The 19759-nt window shown below is 31.3% G+C and overlaps 1 protein-coding gene across 1 annotated transcript; it reads right to left on the reverse strand.

The window, feature by feature from the left end:
• Positions 1-5872: 5872 nt before the first annotated feature.
• On the reverse strand, positions 5873-16422 carry LOC143058026 (uncharacterized). Its single transcript, XM_076231487.1, has 8 exons — positions 16368-16422; positions 14715-14880; positions 12858-12940; positions 9870-9938; positions 9387-9401; positions 8387-8404; positions 7743-7754; positions 5873-6092 (listed from the first exon to the last, which is right to left on the reverse strand). The coding sequence occupies exons 1-8, from the start codon at positions 16417-16419 to the stop codon at positions 5971-5973; spliced, it is 537 nt and encodes a 178-aa protein (XP_076087602.1). The 5' UTR covers positions 16420-16422; the 3' UTR covers positions 5873-5970.
• Between the last annotated feature and the right edge of the window lie 3337 nt (positions 16423-19759).

Here is a 19759-nt window from a genome sequence, read left to right on the forward strand (position 1 = left end):
TTATATCATGTACTGTGTAACACTCTAGATTCTACTGACGAGGAAAGGTAACGCTAGACCACCGAAAGCCGAATTTCAAGTCCAGTCTAGGTGGCAGAGTGGTCTAGAGCGCTAGACACAGCGCAGGCGGTGTTGTCACGATATCCCAATACCATGAGTTCGAAATCCGGCGAAGAAGGAACAAAAATTTGCCTCCGCAAATTTGCAAATTTAACATAGTTATGCTGATATAAATAAACGCAACAGTAGTATATAACGCTGTTCAAAATTCAGAAATCGATAGAGAAAAAACAAATCTGGGTTACAAACTAAAACTGAGAGAAACGTATCAAATATAAGAGAACTACGACACAATGAGACACAACACCGAAATGTAACACACATAGAAACAAACTATAATGTAACAATGGCCATTTTCCTGACTTGTTACAGGGCATTTTATGAAAAAATGGTGGGTTGAACAGGGTTTTGTGGCATGCCAAACCTCCCGCTTTAATGGAAGTTTTCATTATAACATTAGAATGACAACATTTCACGACAGGGCTACAATAAATAAATGGGAGAAAATATAGGACAGAGAAACAAACGAATAATAACCATCAAAAGGTAACAAAAAAAATATTTTTATACGCCAGACGCGCGCTACGTCCACACAAAACTATACTCAGATGAAACAAGTTTGAAAGCCATAACAACCACAAAGTTGAAGATCGCCTAGGACCAAAAGTTCCAAAAAGTTGTGAGTCCAGGGTTATCCGCCTGGGACAAAAACATTATTATCAAGAATAATACCTAGTTTTGCAAACAGTAAATTTTATAAAATGACTATATAATAGTTAACATGATTAAACTGAAGTGGTGACTAGCTATAGAATAAAAACGAATACATTACAAAATCACAGCCTTGTTAGCCATAGTCATTACAACGCCCAAAGTGACGTCACATTTAAATTTCTAAAACGTGTTCCGAAAATAAAGAAAATGTTTTGGATGAAATTCAAGATTAGATTTGTATGACTTATCAAACTTATATTAATAACAGTGAAAATTATAATACTAATTTATATTTAATTGTAGTAGTAATTAGATAATTAATTGTATTATCTAGCTTTGTCGGTGTTTCTTCTGATCAAACTGCAAACAAATAGTATACATGTATATTGCAAAAATTCAATAACATATATCATTGGTTTGAATTCCGTCGAGGGAAGAACAATCATTTAGTAGCACAAAATTGCAGGCAACAATGTTGGGCTAAATTGAAGTCGAACTATATTTAACTAATGGTGTTTCCTTGGTATAACCACCATCCGACAAAGAAAAACAAAGTACAAAACACAACATAGAAAACTAAAGACTGACCAAAACACCGAGGATGATCTCAGGTTTAAACTGTTAAACTGCATTATAGTTATTGTCATAAAAATATAGTTTTCTCCAAATTATAATTTGATAGAAATCATACGACTTGCAATATTTGTCCATCAATACATTCTTATTCATTTATTAAAATTCAAACTAGAAAGAAAACCTGTTAAAACGTTTTATATTATGAAAGACTTTTTAACAAGCATGTCTTTAATTCGAGATCTATGCATTACCTTTTCTGGTTTAATCCTTTAAGTACTTATTGTATGTGTGTTTAATGGTCATTCTGATATCCCGTTTCTATTATGAAACTGTAATCAAGCAATTTAAAGTATGTTTCATTAAGTTTTTATTTGATCCTGAAAATATTAAATTGTAAAAAACTTCTTTGGACTTGTGTCTAATCATATCAGTGGAAAATTAGCTTTCTGGGGCAAGTGACAAGGTCTAAGTCACTATCTACCGCTGACATGGCCAACCTCTGTAATCGGTCGTATTGCATCTCGTTATCATCGCCATTCCTGTAGCCAGTCTTCCGGTTATAGCAACTCGAGACCAAAATATCTGAAACTTGAAAACCTGACCGACGCCTGTGATGGTTTACAAATGACGTCATTACATACTCACTCACTAATTGAGCTAAACATGTATCAGTTGTGTATCTTAAGATCAAACATTATCACACAGAACAATCAACGGAAAATTAATGGAAATGGCAAAAACAATAGATAATTATATAGTTATTTCTCAAGCTTCTAACTATTAACACAAAAATTGATCAAAAGTTTTACTATATTATTCGTCTGAAATTTTGATAGAAATAATGTGTTACTTACGTCTGTACAATTCAGATTCTAACATTAGAATATGTTGTATCCGACGTCTATATCTATTACATTTTCATGTCTAAGATCATATAACTTGTACATGTCATCTTTTTTTAAGTTATCTAAAAACTAAATTTGAATTATAAACACGATTCCCATGTCTGTTTTATTTCGTTAAACTATATATTTTAAACTAATTACTTATGAATTATTTCTCATGACATTTTAACAAAAAGTAAACAAGTATTTTGATGTTTATATAATGTAGGGGAAATGTTTGTTTTTGGTGACTCTTTTGAGGAAATTGTTTTTGGTAAAAAGCGAGTGATGTTATTACCCCACCCTCCCCCATTTCCAATTTAAACTTACACAACAGAAGTTGAAATAAAACTATTAATATTAATAGATTTGTGTCCTAATTAAGGTAAAACATAGTATATAAAACAAGGCATCCCATGTTGCAAATAGTTAAACGTATTTTCTTATATAACCATCAGATGCTTTTTTTCATGAACACATAATTTATTTCATGAACAAATATTTTGATTTGTTATGTACATATTTTGATTTTGTGAATACACATCTGATGTTCATGGACAATTATTTAGTTTAATGAACATATACATATTTTCTATAAACAAATATTTTTGTTTTGAAATATATTCCTCTTACGCATTTATATATGATTTCATGAACATATTATTAATTTCATAAATATATATAATTATTTTTTTTGGAACACAAATTTGATTTTTATGGAAACTGATCTATTTCTATGAAAATATATTATTTTTTTTTGGTGATATTGCAATGTTTGACACGCCATACCTGACAATGTTGATTGGGACATATTAAATGTTATATTATACATTTATAGTTGATAGTTATAAAACGTTGACTCAGCAACGTTTGTCTTTCTTCCCCATTTTCAAGAAAGATATATACAAAAATCTATTCAATTTTAAATTATGAAGATTTATTCATTACTTTACACATGACCACCGTGTACCATTATTCGCATTTACACATTTTGTGACCACGAATATCACTGAAGAGACAAGTTTTGTCAAAATGCGTATCTGGTGCAGTAAATTTTAGTCAAATACATATTTGTTAAAAATCGTTTCCTAAAAAACCACTAGATGTTAAGCAAACAACAATCAAGCAATTAAACGAGCAAAGAATGCATTTATATGCATTCAGTATGGCAATGTAAGTAACACATTTTTTAAGATTTAATATCTGTATGACGAATCACTATTATTTTATCTCTCTGGTAACAGGTGCTTGTTTTTGCATATCGTGTCAGTTAAGAAATATGAGACTTTTTATTCACTATATATTATACTTGATCACTGACATAAAACACTGACTATAGTTAACTTTCATTATAAATATTTGTATCCACGTCAGGTTTATAGTTGTTATCAAAGACAAATTACAAGGAATTATATGTCTCTGTTTTTACTATATGATACAAGAAAACTGTGCAAAAATGTTTATACTGTTTTATCCGAGCTATCTGTGGATCATTTACCTGTGAAAGCAGTAATGTCATGGGCGCTACAAAATGTGCTAATATTTGAACTACGATTATAAGTAAATAGAAAATTAGTAAAGATTTGCTTTGGACATCACTTATGGCTTGTACAGTAATGCTATGGTAACATTTATTATCTAAAAAAGCTAGTTCATCATAATTTGTTGAATGAATCCACAAAAAATAATGAGACCGTCTTTATAATCAAAACTGCTCGGAAAGCGGTAACATACAATAACAAAAACTTGTCAAAATGAGCAATTTCGTTCTGTTTTCAAATGACCATTGTATGTATCCGTCCGATATTTCGCCTTGTTTTGTGTAATTCCTTTCTAATAAATGTCCTATTTTTCTTTATTCAAATAAACAGTCAGTCAGGGCTTGTAATTCGGAGGTTGTCGTTAACTATGGTATATTATATTCATATTTTATAACATCGGTATACTACTGTTGCCTTTATTCGTTGTTTTGTACATAAACAGGCCGTTCAGTTTCTGGTTTGAATTTTAATTTGACTTTTGTCATACTGGAGCATTTTTTAGCTGACTGTGTGGTATTATTTTTGCTTATTAGTGGATGATGTGTGGTGACATATAGCTGCTAACTTCTGTGTCATTAAGTTACTTGTAGAGAGTTGTCTCATGGGCAATCATACCACATCTTTTAAATTTTTTATATAGACACATTAATTGCCAATCTCTCTCCTAATTCTCCCTTAGACATATTCTGTTTCTGTGCAATCTGCGTCATCATTAATTAATTTTTAGTCGGTGGATAAAATATTCAAAACATCAATTAGATTGTCAAATTTAACCGAAATTTGACGAAACTAAAAAGGAATCTCTACATAATCAAACAACTGAATCTCGAGGATAATTTTGAAAATACTCTATTTTGATAAATGGGAATTTTATAGAATCTTTCTACAACTAGGATCTCACAGTTCCAGAGTGACTAAGATCAGCTCTAGTCTTTGCTTCGGTTCTCAAAGCTCTTTGGTACACGAAGCGTGCGTCTAGCGTACATAATTTTAGTCCTGTTATCTATGTTTAGTTTTTTCGTAATGCTCAGTTCTTTTTTGTCTATGTACTATTTTGTGGCACTGTCGTTTTTTTTTTTGGTTTTTCGCCATAGTGTTGTCAATTAATCTGAACTGATGAGTATGCCAATATCCCCTTTGTATTTTCCGCTTTTTTATGGACACAAGCCTTACAATCATTAGATCATAACGTCTATAACAAAATTTTGGAAATATATGTTATCTACGTTGTCGTATTTTATGATAAAAGGGCATCACTCACTGACTTTCTTAAATCCTCACTGATTTTGCTAAACAAAACATTCGTCCTTTACAGATATTTCATTTATGTTTTAGTCCTTCTTTTATTTTATGTATTTTAGTGATAAATGAACTTAGTTATTGGCACTCACAATAGAACTTTCACATTGAGAGCTGCAAGCGCATGCAAAAAAGGGTTAAATGGATCCATTATTATTTTTTATGTAAGTAATTGTAACTGAACATTTAATACCTCTTTGAGTGCACATAACACGTGTTTCAGGTATAAGCCTAGATATCGAAAGTGCATAAAATACAGTATGAAGAGCTTGTTTATCAAATACGAAAACAAATCTATTTCTGAGCCCGAAAATGAAACAGAGATTTTCATGAGGGCAATTTATTTCTTAATTTGAATTATTTTCTAAATTTTGTAACAGCAATTTTTTAAACTTACTGTACAATATATATGTTGCCCCATGATGAAGTTAGAACGTTGACTGATGATTGTAATTATCCTGTTATTTGGTTTCTTTGTGTTGTATTATTGGTAACTACACTGTATCTTCTTAGTGTAATATTTATCCCCTTTGAAATATTTTAATGTTGAAAGAACATTCAATTTAAACAAAACAATGCAAATTTCATACACGTATCAGTCTTTTTCCTACGATATGTTTACCCTTTTTGAGTACCTGAGATCACCCCCGGTTTTTATGCGGTTTGTGTTGCTATAGTTTAATATGCTGTTGTTTATCTTTTTGTCGTTTTTCGTTTGATTTTGTCATGACATTTCAGTTTGATTTCGATTTATGAGTTTGAATATCTTTTTTTTATCATCATGTAAAAACATTTATGGTTTTTAAATATATATATTTCTTAGGTAACTATACTATTGTACAAGGATGTTGTTTTACACTTATTGTTAAATTGCAGTTCATTTTATAGATTCTGTCTTAATATCTGATACAGCTATTACACATGAATCCATCGTCAATGATTGGTTTTGAATCGACGCAGGGTTTGTCATGAAACCAATCTTTTATAGGACACATTGGTGGTCTGTTACACCCTAAGCCTGAAATAGAATCATATAATACGAAGCAAAGTACTTATATATGAACAACGGTAAATACATGAGATGGACCTATCAAAATGTTCAAGAAGTGTTAATTAAATAAAGACTGGTCATTATATATGGAAAACCCGTTCCTTTGATTAATAGATGTCATAGCTTGTCGGTGAAATCAATTTAAATGTATAGCCACTGTATGAATAGGAATAAAAAAAAACCACCGAAAACAGGCAGCACTTATTCAGATAGGCATTTCAGTATGAATTGTTAAAGCTTTATTTGAAAATAAAAATAAAACACAAAAAACAGATTAATAGACATATCAGCATATAGGATAAATCTAAAACGCAAAATAAATCGTTGATCCTTATGTAGGTTCACAATTTCTTCACTTCATTACATAACAAATAATTTACTATCGTTTCAAAAGGATTCGTATATTGTACAATTCACGACTTGTCGTAGGATGACTTACCAAATAAATTTATGACTGTTTCACAAAGGTGTCGGAATCAATCTGCATCGGCATCCGATTTTGTGTTTTACATATACATGAAGTATCAAGATAAAAATACTGAAAGTTCGTATATACACATTTTTGGACTTTAGAAGGGTCTATGTATATATGATAAAAGCGGGACGAGCTTTCCAGAGATTAAAATGTGAGGCATTTGCATGACCAAAACTCAGGCGGAACTTTTTGCCATTTAGATTTTGGAATCGTTTAATGGAACACTTTGACTACATCATTTAAAAAATTACAATTGCTTGACTTTATTAAAAAAAAAGGAATGATCAAAAAATTGTTTGTCGAATTTAATTATGATCTAAAAGTTAGAAAATTCCGTTGTTTTACATTTGTTTTTTTTTCTATTAAAGGTGTTTCGGGAAAAAGTTATGCTCTTATATTTAGTCCAATATTTTGTCTATAGTAAATAGAAATACTTAAGGTTTTGTTTCATTCTTGGTCATGACTACTATCTTTCGAGTGTTAAAAATCTCACTAATTGCGCTGAATATGTACTGGTTCATAAAATAATTTTTGGGAATCAGGGTTTATTTACTATTTAATAAAATTGACAATGGAAATGGGGAATGTGTTAAAGAGACCCCCCCCCCCCCAACAGCAGAAAACAGCCGACGGACACTTAAAATAGCTTTCATTAACATCAAGTACTCTATGATCGTTACTTTTGTGTCTCATATCTTTTTGTGTTCTTCGAGCCCTTCCAAACGTATGTTACTTGTATACTGTTTATCTTTGCATGCACACGAACTACGTATGCTTTACAAAATAATCTTACCATTAAATTGACAGTGATTTATACAGAAATGTTAATGACATTGTACCAGTTTCTTTTTCGAGAGTTTTTTTTATGAAAGTCACTCAACTTTTGCGAAAAGAATTATCGTCAAAGTCCAACATAAAACGGCTGCGAATTTATACATGCACAGCTGAACAGATGCACCAATTACCTGCATCTGTTTTACCTAAAAACGAGGAAACCATAATTTATAGGAAAACATGTAAACATTACCACTGCATTATTTTAAGGTATCATTTTACATTTGAATGTCCCTCTGGTATTTTTCGCCCCTCTTTTACATGAAAAAAAAAAATATAAAATAAAATATGAAGTGTAAATAACTTACGTCCTGAGATCACTGTTAAAAAAGACATATATTATGATTTAAGTAATGTATATCACGAATGCTCCATGAATTGTAATTGTCTGTATTTAATAATAAACTAACAACGTATAAAGAGTTATCCCTTGTATAATGATATTAACATCAAAAGTATGAAAATTTTCGTTCTCAAAGATTCTTTGTATTTATTCTGAAAATAACAGAAAATGTCAATACAACCAAACATATCGAACTACAGGGAAAATTCAGAACGGAAAGAACCTTATCAAATGAAAAAATCAAAAGCTCAAACACATTAACAAATATAAACCTACTGTCATAATTCTGACTTGGTAAACACATTTCTTTATGTAGGATATTGTGGTTTAAACCTGGTTTTACATCATGCTTTATAGTGTTGGACATAGCTATATTAATATATTTAAACAACTATCAAATAGTATTTCCTAAACGTTTCAATACGTTTTGATAATCTGTGGAAATTGTTTGAATGTAGAAATTATTCGACAGAAACACACGTAGGGAATGATCATGAACAAAACAGGTTTCTAGTATAATTTCTCAAAGAAATGGTAAACTGTGCTAATCCCTTCATTGTGATATTGTTTAAATAAATGATAACTAGTATAACAATGTATAATACTTACTTTGTCTTGCCAGCTCGTCTGAAAAAAAGTTTCTTATTCGTATTTTTTAGGCAGACAGGACACTTTAGCTTACTTCTATCATGTATATATAAACGATTAATTCTTTTCTATTATTTCTAAAATAAACCTCCACTAAAATATAAAGTTATAAAGTTTGCATAGATAAACATTCTCTCCGAGCATATTTTCAAATAACTAATACATCAACAATAAATTTAAGCATTTCGGGATTATGATTGTATCAATAAATCAAACACTTGCTTAACACCGAAGTTCAATATAACGAGGCGAGTGCAACTTATACCACCCCAGTGCTATTGTTTGTCTATTCGTTTTCTATTTTAGCCATATCGTTGTCAGTTTATTTTCGACATATGAGTTTGAATGTGCCTTTGGTATCTTTTGAAGAAGGATTCTCTCAAAATTCCAAGGTACGTGATATCACCCCAAGTTTCTGGTTAGGTACGTGTTGCTCAGTCTTTACTTTTGAATGTAATTTTAAGTGAATTTTGCGGTCTTTTTGTCGTCTTTGTTTTTTTTTTTTTTTGTGTTATCAGTTTCTATAGACTTATGAGTTTTAATTTCCCCATGGTATCGTATGCCTTTTGTTCGTTTTACGGCAACATGACATTCACATAGACAACATTGTATTCGTTGGATTATAATTTTTTGAAAATAATGTAATGTTTATTATTTAATATGTCATATTATTATCATGCGCCTGAAATAAGCACAAAGCACGAAATTTGATATGATTCCAATATGTAAAAAGCTTTAAAACGGTTTATAATGGATGCCGTAGACCAGACATTCCTCAGAAAAACGATGCTGTGTCAAATGTATCATGGGATAGGTTCAACGAATCATATTTTTTTTATCAATATTTTTCTAAAATGGAATACCGTGAACTATTGTTTGAAAACATTTTAAGTTAGATTGCTTTTTAATTATGTTTTCTATTTCTGTAATACGACAATGAAAGGTTAAAGGTTGTACTTACAGTTTTGACCTTTTGCTAAGTTAAAAAAAAAGAACAATAAAACTATGGTATATTCAATATTAAACAATTAAAATCGACAAATTGTTAATTGAGTACGACAACTATTTCTGTTATCATTAATTATTGTAAACGGAACTACGTATATATGACATAACAAGTAAATCTTACAAAAAAGTACAAAAACATTCGGAAAAAGTTGATAATCAACAGCAATACAGTATTAAACAAATGCAGTAAAATATTGTTTTTTTCATATTCTCGACGTAAAAAAAAAAAATCTTTTTCTGGATCTAACATAGTAGCAGTGCATGGTTTTCAATGAAGATTTTAACCTTTATAACACTTTTTTTATTTTTCACAAGTTATCGGGACTAAAAATAAGACAAGTTCAGCCTTAAATCTGTCTTTGTAAAACATAATTTGACTATGTATGAAAACAGAAAATACGTTCAAATATAAATTATTTGAATAAAGTATATTTACCGACTATAACTAGTGGTGAATATCTTCCTGAACAAACGTCACAAATGGATGGCTCCTTTTCAAATGTCTCTGTAAGCAATATAAACAAAAGTTTAGAATACTTTTGATGTACATTTCTTGGTATCGATCTTTTTTTAAATAATTGAATTAAAATGAAATACAAACAAACGAAAAGTTTTTTTTCTCTCTAACACTATTCCATAGCTTTGACATTTACACGGTCTGAAGGTTCTGAAATGTATTCATTATCTCGCAGTGTTACTGATAAACTGCTACTCTGCGAAGTTATCGCCATCTTAGTAAAAAGTGCTTTGGTACTGACATGATTCATAACAACCATTTCTATTTTTCCGTTTTTGCAAATCATTACAATTCATCGAATCCCTGTTGTTGTTACCTCATAAGCATTTGAGAGCATATCTATGATCCCAGCGTTACAATCTTACTCGTGTCTAGGGAACACATGTGATATATATTATTATATGACTATAAATTTTCTGTTTTCTCATTTGTTAAAAGCATAGGAAATCCTCTTTGATAAAACATTTTATTCACCGCGGAAAAAATCAACAGAGGATAATAAATTTAGAACAGTGTTCGCGCGTGTACCTAAATATAAATACTCCAAGGAAACGTCAATGACGTAGATTTATGACGTCGTACAAATTTCGGGTTTTTCTTGTTCTTCTTATTTCTCTTTTTATTGTTTTACGGTATTTATTTTTTAAAGAAAATTTTATTGAATATTTCAACTTTAAATTTAAATTAATAACTGCAAAAGCAGATGCTATATTTTGTATACAAACAGAGAGCAGTTTTAAAAGTATCTTGAGCAAATTCTAGAAAAATAGAAAAGGATATGAAGACATATTATAAAACAATTGTTGACGTTTGCTTTCAGTTGATAGAATGATTTATCAACCCCTGAGATATGACATTCACTCTCGGCCGTTGGCAATGGTGATTAGTATATCTCTAGGTTGATAAATCATAGTATCAATCTTATCAAAAGTCAATAATTGCATAACGTCCACTTTATTATTAAAATCACAAATATTAGAATTTTTGTAATCTTTAAACTATACAAATTACATAATTTTAAATTAAGAGAATCGTAAAGAACACCTAATGCAATACAGTTTTTTAATTACAACACTTGTTTACAAAGCTACACATGACTATTAAAAGGTAAGTTGTTTATCAGTTTATTATTCCTATATTTTTTTAAACTGTTTAAGAAAGTTTTGTATCATAAGCCGTGCAGGCAGTACTTCAATACTGGCATGAAAATATACCTATTGTTTTATTCAAATGGCAACAGTTACAAATTGTGAATATTTCTCTTGCATAGCTTTGCTTCTTGTCTGAATTTGCATTGATTTTAACTTTGATTCTTTTTTGTTTTGGATCAGTTCTTCAAAGTTTGTATACGGTTTGGAATTTTAAAATGTTTTGGCCTTTAAGATTACGAATGAGACATTACTAGACAAATAAGCCCCGGTATAATATAATTGGTATCGTTAATGTTGTTGAAGAGATAATCACCAAAGTCTAAGTATAGATACCTTAACTAAAACACACACATTAATTCCATATTTGATCGATAACAATTCTTTTAAATTTCTCCGATGATAAATACATAAAAATATTGTGAAACTTAAGTGCCATCTCTTCCAGGCACGCCTACCCTTAGAACCAAGTACCATGTTCATTATTGTGTAAGTTATACTAGCAACACATGCCGTTTACACTTCAAAGTTCGCCGCATAGATTGTTTTTACAAAGTGTTATTGGTAGCTTGTTATCTGTTTTGGACACTGCTTGAACCGTCCGACTGATTGTCGTGATAAAGAAAGAAGAGACCAAATCTCTAATAAGATGATAGGTTAGACTATCTGGTAATTGCGCTTATCGTTGGAGTTTGTTTTTCGGGAGTCAGGTTTTTATGGTTGATATGAACTATTGTACGGTTCAGCATTTGCTAGTAACTGATTCCAAATTCCATTTTTAAATGATATAAGTCGAAGGAGAATGTACAAAGTATTTTGAAAAATGGAAATTTTCATGAAGACAATTTTTTGGAATAAAGGCAAACATCTGGTTATCTGAAAAGTCCAGAAATCCAAGTTCACAAAAATACATAAGTAACATATTCTACAAAAGACTAAGAACTGTGCACAATGATTCTCAATTATAACTGAGTGTAAAGTTTCAAGACTGTTTAGGGCTCGTTGCATTATCATGACAATTTGGTAAACCAATCAGATCGAATTTACAACTTAATTAATAAATAATTTGACTTCTTACATAATAAGAGTAACTGAATAACGTGCTGCACATGAATTTAGCATTTGCTTTTTAGGGTTCTTATTGTTTATTTAATTTTAATTTTTGTATTATATTATGTCTTTTTAAGTTATGTTTTTGATTTAATTAATGGATATTTTTGATTGTCCGTTTATCTTAAACCTTTCCGTAGCAAACGTTGCTTCACTACTTACTAAACATAAAGAGAAAAGTTTGGTGACAATACAAATGGCTGCAAGTATATTGTTTTTCTTTCTAATTATTCTTTATGTCATTTATCTTGGTTTTAGACATACGATAGATTGATACATAAAAAAGAAGATATCTTTGTATATGAACTAAACCACAATATTGTATCAAATGCAAAAAAATACACAGTTTTGTCTGCATTCTAATATAGTCACATTAATCTATAGCTATTATTAATCGTCATACAAGTTGGAGGTTAAAATTGCAATGAAACCGGTTTTCTTCAGAAAATGCCTGTACCAAGTCAGAAATATGGCAGTGACTTTTTTTGCTTGTCTTGCTGATTAATAACAGTTGATATTTATTTGATTTCCTCCTTTTGAATTTGCCTCGGATTTTTTTTTTTGATTAAACCTTTTTATCGATATTCAAATTTTGTAACTGGATTAGGGCAAACGAATCCTGCTATTCATACATAAAATCATTACTCACTAGCTTGTGTAGCATAGATAAGGGAAACTCCGACTTTACTGTTATAAGCAGTATATTTTATACACCTGTACGTAGTTCCAGATCTGTAAAAATGAAAGGACAAACTATATACAACTTTTTTTTATTAAAAAATACAGAACTAAGCACTAGTTATTTTTGGGGCCCTTTAAAAGCTTGCTGATCTTTGTAAACTAAGGCTCCGTGTTGAAGGCCGTACTTTGAACTATAATTGTTAACATTTACAAATTGTGTCCTGGATTGAGAGTTGTGCCATTGACACTCATATCACACCTTTTAATATCTATTCATCAGATCACATGCACTCAGTACATGATATGAAAGAAATGAAAAAATAAAACATTCTTCAATCCTTTTAAAATTATCAAAATTCGATAAATATAGAACTAATGTGGATTGATTATTATTCGTGGAAAGCTAATTTTCGTAGATTTCGTATGTAAAGATGAACCGCAATTTGAAATAATAAAAAAAATCAATGTTTCTATAGTCTTGTACATGTAGGCAGACTTTGGAAAAACTATGAAATTTAATTTTCCCCATATTTTCCCCTAAATTCATAAAACTTAGTACCTATTAATGAATCAACAGTCAGTTATATGATCAAAGCACAGTTATCTAAGACATGGCAGTTGCAATGTTACTTTTACGTAATAAGCCTTAATTTTACATAAAAGAATATTTGAATCGTAGAATTTGGTTGATTTACCTGTGAGTCACAGCCTGTTCCATTTTATTTATGACCTTTGTTAAAGACTTCTTTTCGATAAAGACAAAAATCATATCTAAGAAACAATAACAAAATATTCAGATGAGAATATCTTAGCAGATTTTAGTTTTATTGATATTAAAGAAATTTCTTGGTATTCCTAAACGGAAGATATTATACACACAGACGAAGAAGTATACTTAGCTACAAAATCACTTTCATTTACCTGTGTATAATATGACGCTAGTTTTTTGAAAAGTGGTGATTTTTTAAAATTGTTTAATATTTCACAGTTGTATCATACTTTAACTTTGTTTAAACCTGTTTATATACTTTATACCTTAATTATTTATCCCTTATATTTGCATTCAGGTATCACAGATCAAATCTATTCGTTCATTATGTGTTAATTTGGGTTTTTTGATTGAGCTTAGCCTTCCAATTGATATTTTAAAGTGTGTTTTTCTATGTTTTGATGTTTTACTATTGTTTCAGAAAAGGGAGAAGGTTTGGTACCATTAAAACGTTTAATCCCGCTGAAAATTTTAGCACCTGTCTTAAGTCAGGAATATGTTGTACAGTAGTTGTCGTTTGTTTATGTAGTTCATACGTGTTTCTCGTTTCTCTTTGTATTATAGATTAGACCGTTGATTTTCCCGTTTGAATGATTTTACACTAGTAATTTTAGGGGCCCTTTATAGCTTGCTGTTCGGTGTGAACCAAGGCTCCGTTTTGAAGGTCGTACCTTGACCTATAATTGTTTACTTTTATAATTGTTACTTGGATTGAGAGTTGTCTCATTGGCACTCATACCATATCTTCCTATATCTATTTGTAAATGTTTATGAAATTAGAGAAAATGAAGCTCTAAAAGAAATCATTGGAGACAAAATATGAAAATATAGATACTGATATATTACAAAAAAAATCGTGATAGATACAAGTTTTTCATTTTGTACGCAAGATCTAGTTCGAAACATCTAAAGGTTGCTATTTAATAGATAAAAACAGTTCTAGATTATATATATTACCCTATCTAGTTGAAGTCACATACAGACGTGTGAAAAAGGTAATGAAAAGAAATCTGATGTTGAACGGCTAATTGTATTTGCAAAAATTAAATATCGTACCTTGATACAAGAAATGGTCCACGTCTTGCGTAACACACTCTTTCCTCCATACCATCTATTGTTAGAACTAAAGGATTTGAACACGACCAGACAAAGGTACTTCTGTCATTTACCCAAGTTCCTACATCGAAGCGGAAACATGGGAACCTACAATATTGTGCACTTGCTAAAAAAAAAAAAAAGAAGAAAACAAATCCGTAAATGATCTACCAAAAGTTCTCAAACCAGATGACATTACGACAATCTAACCATGTACTTATGTTTGGTCCTTTTTGACCGTTCACCTGCAGAATAGTATATATATATATATTATGTTATAGTTACATTGTCTACTAGGTGTTGGTCAATATGTCTCAGATACTGGTTCCACTTGTATAATCGCAGCTCGAATACACAAGCGGAATTATACAAACTGATTATTAATACTAGTACACATTTCAACGATTTCTTTCACATTATTAATCATTGGTACTTAATACCGGTTAAGATAATGGCTACTGCAATTGATAACACCTAAACAGAACTTGAAATTTGTAAATTTTCTTAACAGATCAAATGTGTTGGATAAAAGCATGTTGTTCGGCTATTTATTGCTTTTGATTGCATATTTTTTTTTTCTTTACACTGATTACGACTAAACGTAATTAGAAGTTAGGGCTACTTTTATTGCCTCGTAGAATGTAAGGACTATTATGAAGTTTAGGAACTCGTCAGCTGTTATTTGAAACATATCTTGAATTGTTTGTTTTGTTTTTAAGAACATGTTTTCAATTTTAAAATAAAAATTGTCCCTTTTATATAAATTTACAACTTTAAGACTTAATATGAATTCGACTTCTTAGTGTAAAAAAATTTATCTGAAGTTGAAAAAAACGAAACGCTACACCACGGTTCACGTACATATGACTCAGTGGCGCTCAAATAAACGAAACGCTACACCACTGTTCACGTACATGTGACTCAGTGGCGCTCAAATAAACGAAACCCTACACCATGGTTCACGTACATATGACTCAGTGGCGCTCAAATAAACGAAACGCTACACCACGGTTCACGTACATATGACTCAGTGGCGCTCAAATAAACGAAACGCTACACCACGGTTCACGTACATATGACTCAGTGGCGTTCAAATAAAAAGAGTTGACAGCAAAATCAAACACAAAGTAAAAGGATATTGAAATAAACAGTTGTGTCACATATGTCTTATGTTACTTTGGTTAAAATTATCTTATTCTCTGAAAAAAAAATCAACATCTGATTTAAATGAACTTGTCATGTGAATACAAAAGTTGAGACAACTCGCCCAGTTAGAACATCGCAACAAAATGTCCACCAGTAATGCCGCCATAAAACACATAGAAAAAAAAAATACTTACAATTTGGAAATTCGTACACGCATTTCGTGTACATAAGTCTTACTAATGGCGCTCGGATTTTTAAACACGTTTTTGGAAAGCGGAATCATATACGAAGTTGAAAATCATGCAAACCCAAAAAAATCAAAAAAGTTGTGCCAACAAGTAGAACAATGATGACTATATTCTTTCAAATGTTTTTTGTTATCACGTGATATACTTTGCACATTTCAGTTTATCTATATCATATTGAAATTCATAATAGAGAATAAAAAATACAAAGGAAATAACAAACCTGCCACGAAACATACGAACAGAAGCAAGATACTTGTTATCGTCCTTACCATGATTCCTTAAATTCTGGAAAGAAAAAAGCACACTAAATCATAATCAATTAAAAATTTATCGTCGATTTCTTGTTTCAAAACTCATATATATATATGAATTGAAACCAATAATATATATTGAATTTTTTCAGTATACACATATATATATATATATATATATATATATATATATATATATATATATATATATATATATATATATATATATATATATATATATATATATATATATATATATATATAAAGTGCCTAGAAAATCAACCTAACGATGTTAGAGTAGATTTGTTTCGTAACTTCCTCCCCGGCGCCGGGGCTGGAACCTGTACTTTTTTTCTAACTTCTCCGACAACACCGCCTAGCATTGCGCAGAGACCTTATCCCCTCCTCTAACTCTAGCTTATAAAAATAAGCTTTCGTTTCGGGAGGTGTTACCTGCTTGTAGGAACTAAACAAGGATCTCTGATACAATACACGAAGTACTTATTTTTAGTGTACAGAAAATGATCATCTACTCATCTCTTCAGTATAATTGCAGGATGCTAATCTATTTTTAGAAGCATACAATCACTGTAAATAAATATATGTATATGTCTGCCTGTGTGTAGTGACAACTGCAAATTATACCTTGTCCATCGGATTTCTTATGATTAAGAAATACCAGGCCTTAGAATATGTATAAAGTGCCTAGAAAATCAACCTAACGATGTTAGAGTAGATTTGTTTCGTAACTTCCTCCCCGGCGCCGGGGCTGGAACCTGTACTTTTTTTCTAACTTCTCCGACAACACCGCCTAGCATTGCGCAGAGACCTTATCCCCTCCTCTAACTCTAGCTTATAAAAATAAGCTTTCGTTTCGGGAGGTGTTACCTGCTTGTAGGAATTAAACAAGGATCTCTGATACAATACACGAAGTACTTATTTTTAGTGTACAGAAAATGATCATCTACTCATCTCTTCAGTATAATTGCAGGATGCTAATCTATTTTTAGAAGCATACAATCACTGTAAATAAATATATGTATATGTCTGCCTGTGTGTAGTGACAACTGCAAATTATACCTTGTCCATCGGATTTCTTATGATTAAGAAATACCAGGCCTTAGAATATGTATAAAGTGCCTAGAAAATCAACCTAACGATGTTAGAGTAGATTTGTTTCGTAACTTCCTCCCCGGCGCCGGGGCTGGAACCTGTACTTTTTTTCTAACTTCTCCGACAACACCGCCTAGCATTGCGCAGAGACCTTATCCCCTCCTCTAACTCTAGCTTATAAAAATAAGCTTTCGTTTCGGGAGGTGTTACCTGCTTGTAGGAATTAAACAAGGATCTCTGATACAATACACGAAGTACTTATTTTTAGTGTACAGAAAATGATCATCTACTCATCTCTTCAGTATAATTGCAGGATGCTAATCTATTTTTAGAAGCATACAATCACTGTAAATAAATATATGTATATGTCTGCCTGTGTGTAGTGACAACTGCAAATTATACCTTGTCCATCGGATTTCTTATGATTAAGAAATACCAGGCCTTAGAATATGTATAAAGTGCCTAGAAAATCAACCTAACGATGTTAGAGTAGATTTGTTTCGTAACTTCCTCCCCGGCGCCGGGGCTGGAACCTGTACTTTTTTTCTAACTTCTCCGACAACACCGCCTAGCATTGCGCAGAGACCTTATCCCCTCCTCTAACTCTAGCTTATAAAAATAAGCTTTCGTTTCGGGAGGTGTTACCTGCTTGTAGGAATTAAACAAGGATCTCTGATACAATACACGAAGTACTTATTTTTAGTGTACAGAAAATGATCATCTACTCATCTCTTCAGTATAATTGCAGGATGCTAATCTATTTTTAGAAGCATACAATCACTGTAAATAAATATATGTATATGTCTGCCTGTGTGTAGTGACAACTGCAAATTATACCTTGTCCATCGGATTTCTTATGATTAAGAAATACCAGGCCTTAGAATATGTATAAAGTGCCTAGAAAATCAACCTAACGATGTTAGAGTAGATTTGTTTCGTAACTTCCTCCCCGGCGCCGGGGCTGGAACCTGTACTTTTTTTCTAACTTCTCCGACAACACCGCCTAGCATTGCGCAGAGACCTTATCCCCTCCTCTAACTCTAGCTTATAAAAATAAGCTTTCGTTTCGGGAGGTGTTACCTGCTTGTAGGAATTAAACAAGGATCTCTGATACAATACACGAAGTACTTATTTTTAGTGTACAGAAAATGATCATCTACTCATCTCTTCAGTATAATTGCAGGATGCTAATCTATTTTTAGAAGCATACAATCACTGTAAATAAATATATGTATATGTCTGCCTGTGTGTAGTGACAACTGCAAATTATACCTTGTCCATCGGATTTCTTATGATTAAGAAATACCAGGCCTTAGAATATGTATAAAGTGCCTAGAAAATCAACCTAACGATGTTAGAGTAGATTTGTTTCGTAACTTCCTCCCCGGCGCCGGGGCTGGAACCTGTACTTTTTTTCTAACTTCTCCGACAACACCGCCTAGCATTGCGCAGAGACCTTATCCCCTCCTCTAACTCTAGCTTATACAAATAAGCTTTCGTTTCGGGAGGTGTTACCTGCTTGTAGGAATTAAACAAGGATCTCTGATACAATACACTATATGTATACTGAAAAAATTCAATATATATTATTGGTTTCAATTCCGCCGAGGGAAGAACAAAATTTAGTAATAAAAATATGGAGGCAACAATGTGGGGGTTAATTTAAGACGAATTATGTATAAATTATGGTGTGAGCTCGATATAACCACTGTTTATCCGATAAAGAAGAACAAAATACAAAATACAACATATAAAACTAAAGACCGAGCTTTAAGAACCCCAGCAAAATACGGGGTTGATTTCAGGTTCTCTGGAAAGGTAAGCAAATCCGAGTTAAGTGACCCATGTCGTGTTACTCTTTAAAACAAAGTTGATAAATCAAATCAATTGATTGCGACATCACGCAATAGCGGAATTGGTAATTCACTTTCATCTAACACTTAGACATCACAAAAATATTAACTATCAGTCAATAGTGAAATTTTGAAAATGAAAAAAAGACTTTGTGTTAAAGGTCATATTATAGACAAGATCAATTAGACCATTGATAAACTGTTTATCGTTTTTCGTGTGATAACGTTTACGGTACGAAATATACTGCACCAGATGCGCATTTCAACAAACAAGGTCTCTTCATTGCTGTGTGATAGCGCTGAATTTGTATTAATTGTGCATCTTTTTTTTTTAATTATTTAATATGAGTATTGTTCTTAATTCGAACATTTTCGGACTTAAACCGATAAACTGC

Source organism: Mytilus galloprovincialis, chromosome 14, assembly GCF_965363235.1.
Source record: "Mytilus galloprovincialis chromosome 14, xbMytGall1.hap1.1, whole genome shotgun sequence".
NCBI classification, from domain to species: Eukaryota; Metazoa; Mollusca; class Bivalvia; order Mytilida; family Mytilidae; genus Mytilus; species Mytilus galloprovincialis.